This window comes from Pleurodeles waltl, chromosome 5 (genome assembly GCF_031143425.1).
Source record: "Pleurodeles waltl isolate 20211129_DDA chromosome 5, aPleWal1.hap1.20221129, whole genome shotgun sequence".
NCBI lineage: Eukaryota > Metazoa > Chordata > Amphibia > Caudata > Salamandridae > Pleurodeles > Pleurodeles waltl.
This window is the reverse complement of record NC_090444.1, coordinates 1,867,778,698-1,867,791,009: the sequence shown is the minus strand read 5'-3', so window position 1 is coordinate 1,867,791,009 and position 12,312 is coordinate 1,867,778,698. Positions and strand designations below refer to the sequence as shown.

Genomic DNA, 12,312 nt, shown 5'->3' with positions numbered 1-12,312 from the left:
CCCCCAGGCCCCCCATACCCCGGAGTGCCTGTCTCCCTCTGCAGATGTTTGTGATCCATCTCTGACACCCCCACTCCTGAGGAGCCCCGGTCCCCCCACTCTCATACAGACTCCCCACTCTCTCCCTGGAGGTGATGGGCGTTTCTGTCTAGCGCACACCTCGCCCCGGAGGGCATCTTGGCGCTGAAGCAGGGGCAGTAGGGCCGGGCAGAAGCCCTCCCTGAGGGGCCCCCAGAGCTCGCATCTCCACGGCTCCTGGCACTGATCTCTGCCCTCTGATGGTGACCTGCCCCCCCTCACTAGTACCCTTGTTCTGATGGCTTCTGCCCCCGCAGGTGCTGGACTCCGACCCGGTGGACGGGCTGCAGGGCGCGGAGGAGGACCTTGGCCTGCTCTACGACAGCCTGGACGAGTACAACAACAGCGCCAGTGGCCCCGAGATGGAGGACAGCGAGAGCGTGCTCAGCACCCCCAAACCCACCCTGAGGTAAGGAGGGGGCATGGAGATGATAGGGGTCTGTGGGCAGCCTTCTCCAGTGCGGACAGGAGAGGTGCAGTGGGTGCAGGGAGGCATTCACAGAGCAAACAAGATTGGTTGTATTTATTGTCTGCAGTTCTATAGAGCACACCACTGCTTAATTTGTAAATAAAAATGTGCCGGTGCTCAGAGCACTCCTCTGAAACACGCGGCTGCAGTTAAATGAGCGAGCACTAAATACTGATGCAGCGTAATCCTGGAGCCATCTCGGGCCCCTTAATCCATTTATAGCCACTCCCTGCCCCTTCAGCTCACTCTTGCAGCTTTCTGCTTTCTCCCATTGTGGTGCTTTTTCGTTTTTCTCTTCCTCTGCCCTTCCCAAATGTGTATTTTGCTCGCAGCAAATGGTTGTTGCAGTAGAAAAAGCGCCGGCCCTCAAAAATAGGAGCCGGAAACAACAAACACAAATTACGCACTGGAGCACACACTTGGCCCTAGGGGCGTGAGAGAAGCAGGAGTCACAGTAAGAGCCCTTCTCCAACTCCCAGCTCTGTAGGAACTCATCCGGGTCCTTCCCTGGTGCACCCTGTGAGGTATAAGAGTCATCCGTAGCGCCTTGTCTGAGGTGTGTAGCGCTCTCTCCTGTCTCCCAGGCCCGAGCCTGGTGCACCCTGTGAGGTATAAGAGTCATCCGTAGCGCCTTGTCTGAGGTGTGTAGCGCTCTCTCCTGTCTCCCAGGCCCGAGCCTGGTGCACCCTGTGAGGTATAAGAATCATCCGTAGCGCCTTGTCTGAGATGTGTAGCGCCCTCTCCTGTCTCCCAGGCCCGAGCCTCGTGCACCCTGTGAGGTATAAGAATCATCCGTAGCGCCTTGTCTGAGATGTGTAGCGCCCTCTCCTGTCTCCCAGGCCCGAGCCTCGTGCACCCTGTGAGGTATAAGAATCATCCGTAGCGCCTTGTCTGAGGTGTGTAGCGCTCTCTCCTGTCTCCCAGGCCCGAGCCTGGTGCACCCTGTGAGGTATAAGAATCATCAGTAGCGCCTTGTCTGAGATGTGTAGCGCCCTCTCCTGTCTCCCAGGCCCGAGCCTCGTGCACCCTGTGAGGTATAAGAATCATCCGTAGCGCCTTGTCTGAGGTGTGTAGCGCTCTCTCCTCTCTCCTCTCTCCCAGGCCCTCTCCTGTCTCCCAGGTCAGCTGTGAAGAGCATCTCCCTCTCTCACAGCACTTGGCCTAGGTCTCCCCCAGCGCCCCCCACAGGGCGCACTGGGCGCTGCGCCCAGACTGGGGGCACAGGACTCCATCCTCTCACATGTATATCTAATCGGAACCCCCCCCCGGGCTTTCCCCCTCCCACCCACGTCATCGCGCGGCGCCTCGTTTCAGCTGATCCAGGTTTGCACAGCAGGACATATATTTCATATTTGTAAAGGTAATAGACAGAATATAACTTCACTGTGGCCCGTGTCAGTCCGTCTGACCTGTACTTCGATAGCACTTTTGTCTAAATGTTGCACCTTTTTCCTTAAATGAAATACTGTAGGAATCTGTTCTGGAGCACTGACTGCTTCACAAAAATACTACCTACAATTACCTATACTCCAGAAGCAGGTGGGGCAGGTACGTGTTTGAATCTGTACAGGGTCCTTCCGGCACAGACATTTGCCACATTACCATGACAGCTATGGCAATTTGGAAATAAAGACACATTCCCAATTAAACAAGTACATGTGGTTGGGACTGTTTGCAGCCCACTGCCTGGTAAGAGGTAGAAAAAAAAAAATCCTAACTGGACTTTTCTTGACACATAAATTAAAAATGAAAAGTAAAACAGTTGACATAAGCGAGCCGATTCAAAGCGCCACGGCCGCCGTGAGCGCGAACGAGAGACACAAAAGTGAAAAGAAGTGCGCTCGCAGTCAAACGTGTCAGCAATCGTGCAATTATCCATGCAAGAGGGTCGGTGTCCAGGGCGCTAACAAAGCCGCCGTAAGGTGGGACAAACATAAAGCATTTACCAATACTAACAAAGGAGTTTTGTAAGGCGAGCCCATGAACGAGTGATAGTGATGGGCGTGCAGTGGGCGGGGTTAAAAGCCCGCATATAGATTACAACACGTCAGAGCGCTTGCACGCTCGACCTAAAGAGCACTGAGAGAGTTTCACTGCACTCTGTGTGGTCTCTTTGAAAATAACTTGTTTGTTCTCACTGATTCTGGAGTTTCCTGTCACTGCACCTTCTGTGGTCTCTTTGAAAATAACAAGTTTATTGTTGTCACTGACTCTGGCGTTTCCTTTCACTGCACTTTGTGTGGTGCTTTTGAGAATAACACGTTTGTTGTTGTCACGGATTCTGGAGTTTTCTGTCACTGCACTGTGTGTGCATTGTATTTAGAAGGTAGGACATGAATTGATGTGTTTTACTTGTCCTGATAGTGAAATACTACTAAATTCGTTTTTCATAATAGCAAGGCCTTTCTCTCTCATAGGATAACATGGGGATTGCCCTGAAATATCTTTAAGTGTAATTTTCCATTGGGAGCAGATAGAGATGTGGAGTTTGGGGTTTCTGAACTCGCAATCTAAAATACATCTTTCGGTGAAGTTGGTTTTTGAACCATGAGTTTGAAAATGCCACTTTTAGAAAGTGGACATTTTCTTGCTTAACCATTCTGAGCCTCTGGCCAGTGACCTGAAGTCACGTCTAAGTCAGGATAACAGTTGGGCTGTTTGTGCATTCACTCTTGACAGTTCCACAAAGGGAGCTGGGCTGTGCCCTGCATATCCTGATGGCCCATCATCAGGCTGATAGGTCTTCCTGAGCTAGAGCGGTGGGAGGAGTTGACACTTGCACCTGAATAGGGCTGTCCCTGTACTTACACAAAGCAGTCTCCAACCCCCTGGAGTGTGTCGGGGGCCAGTGCAGGAAAGGCAGGGTCTATTGCACTACAAAGACTTCTCTTTGAAGTTTGCTTACTTCAGAGACAGAAATAGTTATAAGTGCTGAACATATGACACCACATGGAACGCTTCTGGACTGAGGAGATTCTGCCAGGAAGAAGAGCTGGATGCTATAGGAGGGACTGCCACTCTGCTGGTTCCTTTGTTGTGCAGTCCTGCTGCTTCTGCCCCGGGAGTGAAAGGACTGGACTTGGCTTTTTACATTCTGCTTTCTAAGGTTCTCCAAGGCCTTGAACTGAGCTTGCCCACTGCTAACCAATAGTTCATCTGCCAGCACCTGGGCTCTCTTGCTTATGGTTCCGACTTGCCAAGTAGTGCCAAATCCAGTTCCTGGACCCCTAGAAGTGAGCTCTGGTGCAGCCAAGAAGAAACTAGGTACATTGACTCCAGAGCGACTTCGGACCAGTGTCGCTCTCTGACTCCATGCTGCTGCCTTCACTGGAGCCGTGGTCCCCGCTGAGTGCAGCGAGCGCGATCTGCAACACAGGCCCGATGCTGCCGCAGCACCTCTGACATCCTGCTACAGCGTGAGTCGCGAGTGCTGTGTCACCGACGTCTGTGACACCGGGCTCCGCCGCAGCACCTGTGGCCCGTGGTGTGATCGCAACACTACAAAGTCAATTCCTCACATTTTGACCTGCAGGATTCATCGACCCCGCTGGGTCGTAAGGAACCGACGCCTCGCTCCGAAACCGCATCACCTCCCCTGCAACTGTAAGGAATCAACGCCTCACCTCCCCTGCCGAGCAGTAAGGAACCGACGTCTCACCTGTTCCAGCGATGCCTTACCTCGCCGACTCCGGGCAACATCCTTGTTTCCTCCTCATTTTCTGAGGTACTGTACCCGAGGTCCATGTGACTTCATGACCAGCCCGCAGTCCCTCGCGAGTGGCGTTGGACTGTTGGAAGCGACTCTGTCAAGATGCCATGATAGCCCTAGTTGGAGTTATTGTGTTTGTAAGATCTATACTTTAGGGGTCATTACAACCTCGGCGGTCTTTTTACAAGACTGCTGAGGGACCGCCGTGCTGAAGACCGCAAGTGCAGTCGGTTTTCCGCTTAGCGCATTATGACTGCTGGCAGCCCTCCGTCCTTTTCCGGACGGAGAGCCGCCAGCAGCCATACTGGCGGTCGGCGGGGAAGTGGAGGTTGCTCCACCTCCACCGCCATGTCAACAGAACACCGCCCACCGAATCACGTTCTGTGATTCGCGTGGCGGTGTTCTGTTGATGGGGTGCTGGCGGCGGGGCAGCCCCCATGGATCCCGTCCCCTCCCGGAGGATCAACGGACCAGGTAAGTTGATCGTCCGTTAGGGGAGGGGGGTGGGGGGGGTGTTGGGTGTTGTGTGTGTGCATGGGGGTGTGCATATGGGTATGTAGAGGGGGTGTGTGAGTGCGTGTATTCATGCGGGGGGTGTTGAGTGTTTGGAAATGTGTGCGTGGATGTCTGTATGGATGTGTGCATGTTTGAATGTGGGTGTGTGTGTATGACTGTGTGTGTGGCTGTTGGCATGTTTGTTGGTGTGTGTGCAGGTATGTGTGTTGGTGGTGCCTGCGTGTGTCGGGTGTGAATCAGTAATGTGATGTTGGGGGTGGGTAGGGGGGTCCTGCCACCTTTGGGGGGTGACAGGGGGGTGGGTGGTGTCGGGGAAGGACTCGGGGGTGGGGGTGGGTGGTGATGGAGACCCCTATCAGTGCCAGGGAAGGAATTCCCTGGCACTGATAGTGCTCACCACCATGGATTTCATGGCGGTTCCCAACCCCATGAAATCCATGGTGGTGAGCCGGGTCATGATACTGCCGGCAGTATTGTGACAGCCGCCGGGCTGGAGACCCAAGTCTCCAGCCCAGCGGTCTTCTCCGCCCTGGCGGTCCGATCGGAGAAGTGGCGGATGACCATGGCGGTAACCGCCATGGTCATAATTCCAAATTTTTACCGCCAGCCTGTTGCTGGTAAAACCGCCACTTCTCCACCAACCGCCAGGGTCGTAATGAGGGCCTATATTTAATCTTTGAAAATTCAGATCTTTACTTGTGTATGTTGGATTTTTCTAGTTTTGGTCTTGTTTTATTCAGATAAATATTGGCTATTTTTGTAAACTGGTGTGGAGTACTTTTGTAGTGTTTCACTGTGTTACTGTCTGTGTGTGTGTGTGTGTGTGTGTGTACGTGTACAAATACTTTACACATTGCCTCTGAGATAAGCAAGACTGCTCGTGCTAAGGTACCACCAAGGGGGAGAACAGGGATTATCTTAGCTGTGTGACTCCCTTACCCTGACTAAAGTGAGGGTCCCTACTTGAACAGGGCGCAAACCACTGCCAATTAGAGACCTGATTTCTAATACTGTCACTGCACTTTGTGTGGTGCCTTTGAGAACAACACATTGATGTTGCCACAGACTCTGGAGATTCCTGTCACTGCACTTTGTGTGGTCTCTTTGAGAACAAGTTTTTGTTGTCACAGACTCTGGAGATTCCTGTTTCTGCACTTTGTGTGGTCTCTTTGAGAACAAGGAGTTTTTGTTGTCACTGACGTTTGCCCCATCTCTGTGCTCTGTCACTTTTGGATGTCCCTGTCCCTGCATATTCAGGGGTCTCTGTAAGAGCATGTTTTTGTGACTTCTTATTTTGTGGTTTACCTAAATAAAAATATAAGGTTTGACCCTTTGTAGTTTGTTATAGTCTTTCTGTGTGAATGGTGGTGGAGACCCTATCACTTGCTATTGAACTGTCTCCCAGTGTTAGGTTTGTGCGTTTCCTTTAATAACAGCCACAGGATTCCTCTTCGTCCAGAGGTGAGCTATCATTTGCTCCAGAACTCTAAGTGCCCGATTATGATCTTGGCGGATGGAATACTCTGCCACAAACATGAGGTCTATGCCTTCCGCCATATTATAATCCCATGATATCCTATGGACATCGTAATATGGAGGATGGGATAGCGGTCATGTTTTTGACTTAGCATTCTATTCGCCCAGATCGTAATCAGGCCCAAAGTGTGAAACATTAACTGGTACCATGTGACCCATTAAGGGGGTGGTGTAGGAGGCTGGACTGGCTTGTAGTGAGTACCAAGGGGTACTTACACCTTGCACCAGGCCCAGTTTTCCCTTATTAGTGTATAGGGTGTCTAGCAGCTTAGGCTGATAGATAATGGTAGCTTAGCAGAGCAGCTTAGGCTGAACTAGGAGACGAGTGAAGCTCCTACAGTACCACTAGTGTCATATGCACAATATCATAAGAAAACACAATACACAGATATACTAAAAATAAAGGTACTTTATTTTTATGACAATATGCCAAAAGTATCTCAGTGAGTACCCTCAGTATGAGGATAGCAAATATACAAAAGATATATGTACACAATACCAAAAATATGCAGTATAGTATTAGAAAACAGTGCAAACAATGTATAGTTACAATAGGATGCAATGGGGACACATAGGTATAGGGGCAACACAAACCATATACTCCAAAAGTGGAATGCGAACCACGAATGGACCCCAAACCTATGTGACCTTGTAGAGGGTCGCTGGGACTGTCAGAAAACAGTGAGGGTTAGAAAAATAGCCCACCCCAAGACCCTGAAAAGTAAGTGCAAAGTGCACTAAAGTTCCCCAAAGAGCACAGAAGTCGTGATAGGGGAATTCTGCAGGAAAGACCAAAACCAGCAATGCAACAACAATGGATTTCCAGACGAGGGTACCTGTGGAACAAGGGGACCAAGTCCAAAAGTCACGACCAAGTCGAGAGTGGGCACATGCCCAGGAAATGCCAGCTGTGGGTGCAAAGAAGCTGCTACTAGGCAGTAGAAGCTGAGGATTCTGCAGGAACGACAAGGGCTAGAAACTTCCCCTTTGGAGGATGGATGTCCCACGCCGTGGAGAGTCGTGCAGAAGTGTTTTCCTGAAGAAAGACCGCAAACAAGCCTTGCTAGCTGCAAGTCGTGCGGTTAGGGTTTTTGGATGCTGCTGTGGCCCAGGAGGGACCAGGATGTCACCAATTGCGTCAGGGGACAGAGGGGGCGCCCAGCAAGACAAGGAGCCCTCTCAGAAGCAGGCAGCACCCGCAGAAGTGCCGGAACAGGCACTACGAAGTGGAGTGAAACGGTGCTCACCCGAAGTTGCACAAAGGAGTCCCACGCCGCCGGAGGACAACTCAGAAGGTCGTGCAATGCAGGTTAGAGTGCCGTGGACCCAGGCTTGGCTGTGCACAAAGGATTCCCTCGGAAAGTGCACAGGAGCCGGAGTAGCTGCAAAAGACGCGGTTCCCAGCAATGCAGTCTGGCGTGGGGAGGCAAGGACTTACCTCCACCAAACTTGGACTGAAGAGTCACTGGACTGTGGGAGTCACTTGGACAGAGTTGCTGGATTCAAGGGACCTCGCTCGTCGTGCTGAGAGGAGACCCAGAGGACCGGTGATGCAGTTCTTTGGTGCCTGCGGTTGCAGGGGGACGATTCCGTCGACCCACAGGAGATTTCTTCGGAGCTTCTATTGCAGAGAGGAGGCAGACTACCCCCACAGCATGCACCACCAGGAAAGCAGTCGAGGAGGCGGCAGGATCAGCGTTACAGAGTTGCAGTAGTCGTCTTCACTACTTTGTTTCAGTTTTGCAGGCTTCCAGCACGGTCAGCAGTCGATTCCTTGGCAGAAGGTGAAGAGAGAGATGCAGAGGAACTCTGATGAACTCTTGCATTCGTTATCTAAGGAAATCCCCAAAGCAGAGACCCTAAATAGCCAGAAAAGAGGGTTTGGCTACTTAGGAGAGAAGATAGGCTAGCAACACCTGAAGGAGCCTATCAGAAGGAGTCTCTGACGTCACCTGCTGGCCCTGGCCACTCAGAGCAGTCCAGTGTGCCAGCAGCACCTCTGTTTCCAAGATGGCAGAGGTCTGGAGCACACTGGAGGAGCTCTGGGCACCTCCCAGGGGAGGTGCTGGTCAGGGGAGTGGTCACTCCCCTTTCCTTTGTCCAGTTTCGTGCCAGAGCAGGGCTGAGGGGTCCCTGAACCGGTGTAGACTGGCTTATGCAGAAATGGGCACCATCTGTGCCCATGAAAGCATTTCCAGAGGCTGGGGGAGGCTACTCCTCCCCTTCCTTAACACCATTTTCCAAAGGGAGAGGGTGTAACACCCTCTCCCGGAGGAAGTCCTTTGTTCTGCCTTCCTGGGCCAAGCCTGGCTGGACCCCAGGAGGGCAGAAACCTGTCTGAGGGGTTGGCAGCAGCAGCAGCTGCAGTGAAACCCCTGAAAAGGCAGTTTGGCAGTACCCGTGGGATCATGGGGTTGTGCCAACAATGCCAGGATGGCATAGAGGGGGCAATTCCATGATCTTAGACATGTTACATGGCCATATTCGGAGTTACCATTGTGAAGCTACACATAGGTAGTGACCTATATGTAGTGCACGCGTGTAATGGTGTCCCCGCACTCACAAAGTCCGGGGAATTGGCCCTGAACAATGTGGGGGCACCTTGGCTAGTGCCAGGGTGCCCACACACTAAGTAACTTAGCACCCAACCTTTACCAGGTAAAGGTTAGACATATAGGTGACTTATAAGTGACTTAAGTGCAGTGTAAAATGGCTGTGAAATAACGTGGACGTTATTTCACTCAGGCTGCCGTGGCAGGCCTGTGTAAGAATTGTCAGAGCTCCCTATGGGTGGCAAAAGAAATGCTGCAGCCCATAGGGATCTCCTGGAACCCCAATACCCTGGGTACCTCAGTACCATATACTAGGGAATTATAAGGGTGCTCCAGTATGCCAATGTAAATTGGTGAAATTGGTCACTAGCCTGTTAGTGACAATTTGGAAAGAAATGAGAGAGCATAACCACTGAGGTTCTGGATAGCAGAGCCTCAGTGAGACAGTTAGTCACTACACAGGTAACACATTCAGGCACACTTATGAGCACTGGGGCCCTGGCTGGCAGGGTCCCAGTGACACATACAACTAAAACAACATATATACAGTGAAAAATGGGGGTAACATGCCAGGCAAGATGGTACTTTCCTACAGGGGGGGCTGCATAAGTGCATATGTTGTGCTTATTTTTTTTGCTCACTCATGATGTTTGTATGCATTACGTGTGACCACGTGATTGGTCCTATGGTGATGAGGTTTCCACTCACTGCCACCTTGCAGTGTTCTGATGCCGACGCTTTCTTTGGGTTAGGCGCCGTCCTGCAGCAGGGGTAGAAAGCTCTAGTGTGGCAGGCCTTTGCCTAAAGTCTGGTTCCTTAATGGTGGGTCAGCGCAGTCCCGCAGCCCTCGCGAGTCCCTGGACGCTGCACCAAAAAGTGCTGTTGTTCTCCCTTCACCCATCCATGTCAACGGTTTGTTGCTTGGGAGATTGAGACCAATGTGTATTTCAACCATGCATTTCTGCTGATGCAGATCTCATACTGTTCTTTCAAAAATGAGGTGAAGTTGGCTTTTGAAATTATAACTCTCAGACCCCGTTCGAGGAAGTGAGTGGGTGGGGGTCCTGCAGGGCAGACAGGGTTTACTGGGCCCCAATTGTTGAAATTGTGGTTTCTGATAGAGACGTCTAACCACAGATTCCTAACCTTTTGAACCCTTCCCCAGGCAGCAACCTGGATCCCAAAACTTTGGAGCAGTACCTCTGCATGCCTCCAGGTGGCACCATGCTGCGCCACACTGATTTCATTCTGGTCCGGAAATGACATGTGCACCCAATATTGGCGCCACTCCAGAGCGCTGATCTCAGTTCCTTTCTTTCTGTGCCAGAAGAAGCTAGTCTAGAGTTACTTCTTGTCTCTTTCTGAGACCCATTTAGTTCCTAATTCAAAATTCATTATGCGTGGGAAATGTCACCTCCCAAGACGACAGAGTTTAAAACTTGTATGGACTGTCGCAGGCAAAAGTCTGTAACTGATCCCCATCAGGTCTGACTGTGGTTCCACGGTCGGCTGGCGACTCTGAGGCCTGCAGTGACTCTATATCGATGAAACCGAAGGTCATTCAGAACAGCCAAGCAACGCTCTATATCTCCAAGCACTGTAGACCCTGTGTTGTGAGCGGTCCAAGTCCAAAGGACTGTCGTGGTCCCTTGCCTGGTCTAGAAGCCACTTCTAAATTTAGTCATCTTCACACTCCAAATCCTCGTTTACGTCAAAGAATTAAAAAAAAAAATCGATTCAACCTCTTCCCACCTCTCGCTTACACCGCAAAAGGACATCGTGTTGACTGAATCCTGAAATTAGTTCCAGCACAAACCAAGTTTCTGGGGCTGTCTGCGACACCAAGGCAGATCAGTGAGTTTCTCGAGGCAATTCTGCAACTCTTTGGATCCCTTCCAACTCCTTCGGGCACACATGTATGCCCCACGGAGCCGAGAGGTCCTCCATTTGGAATTCCACTGGCAGCTTTGCCTTGGGAGCCAGTTGGATCTTCTGAACCATCGCCAGGTCTCTACCGGCCCCTTTGCCGATTCCACCGCTGGCTCCTATTGGATCCCCAGAACATGAACATTGATGATGAATAATCCATTATCACTGGAAGACGAGGCACAACCCTTTGTGCTCTCTAACTTAGCGTCGTTCCAACCTCTACCGAGGCTGCTCTTGGTGCCCATTGAGCTGCAGCCTTTGCCCATTACTCATGAGCCGCCCGCCACCCTGGTTCCTCAGGACAGGCCTCATATAGTACATTCATTATTTTGAACACACTGTGATAATGAGCATGACGCGGGAGGTAGGTTTGGACAATCCTGCCATGAAAAAATTGGTATAAGAACCTCAACCCCTTTCCTGACACCTGCCTACTCTCACCTCCAGGCCCTGCCACTGAGGAGGGTGACTGGGGTTCACAGCCCCCAGCTTCCGAGCTTGGAGGTCAAAACTAGAGTTCTGAACAAAGATTTCCAGCCAGGGCAGAACAATACTGAGCCCTTGCTGCCCTTGAATGAGGCCCTCTTGGACATTCTCTCAGGGGCCTAGGCCAAACCTAGCTTTGTTCCCCCATTGAAGTGACCATGGGTAGAATGATTGCACAGCGCCATCATTCTACCCATGGTGACCCCGCTTTTTTGACTCTGCACCCTTCCCCCAAGAGCTTGCTGGTGCAAGTTTCTACCAGCCAGACAAACCCCGTTGCTTTCCCGACTCCTTCCCCGGATAGGGAGTCTAAGAGAGCAGAGACCTTTGGTAAGAGAGTATTTTCTTCCACAAGTTTGGCTTTCTGGACGGTGAACATTGGTTGCCTTTTGGACTACTATCCCCATGCTCTGTGGGACTATGTAACTCAATTTCTGTCTGGTGTTTCTGAATATCTTCGTCCTGTATTGACCCAAGCCATACAAAATGGCTGTGACGCTGCTAAATTTATCATCCGATGTGGCCTTGAAACCACAGATTCCAGGTCGGGCCATTGCCACTACAACACTGTCCATCTGGGAACCTGGTTGAGATCCATGGGTTTCTTCAGTGATGTTCAGTCAGCCCTCATGGACATCTTACGGACATGTCCTTTGATTGGACTTGCTGTTTTAGGTATGAAGCGGGCTCCACTGTGGAGCATTTCAAAGACAGCAGGGCCACAGCGCGCTCCTTGGGCTTGTCTGCTGCGCCACAGAAACTGCATCAGCCTTTTCAATCTTCCCAGGGCTCTGGCAGGGGTTACCGCGTTCATACAGCCACTTCAGCTTCACCAGGGTTACCACCATTTTCGTGGCCAGGGCTGTGGCACCCACCAATCTTGCAGTCAGGGACAACCTCTTTTTCCCCCAATCCTCCAAACTGCTCCCCCACAAACTCACCTGCCAGTTAGAGACTGGATCCAACGATTTTAACTGGGTTGGCAGGCCATGACTTGGTCGCTGGGCCACACCTTTTGCCATCCCCAGAATGACTGA

The 12,312-nt window shown here is 51.4% G+C and overlaps 1 protein-coding gene across 2 annotated transcripts in view; it reads left to right on the top strand.

Moving 5' to 3' along the window:
* LOC138296905 (phosphofurin acidic cluster sorting protein 2-like) overlaps positions 1-12,312 on the top strand; it is a 617,149-nt gene that overhangs the window by 318,150 nt on the left and 286,687 nt on the right. For both annotated transcript variants that reach the window (XM_069236419.1, XM_069236418.1), the window contains exon 9: positions 336-487. In XM_069236419.1, coding sequence (XP_069092520.1) covers positions 336-487 — 152 coding nt within the window. The remainder of the gene's footprint in view (positions 1-335; positions 488-12,312) is intronic.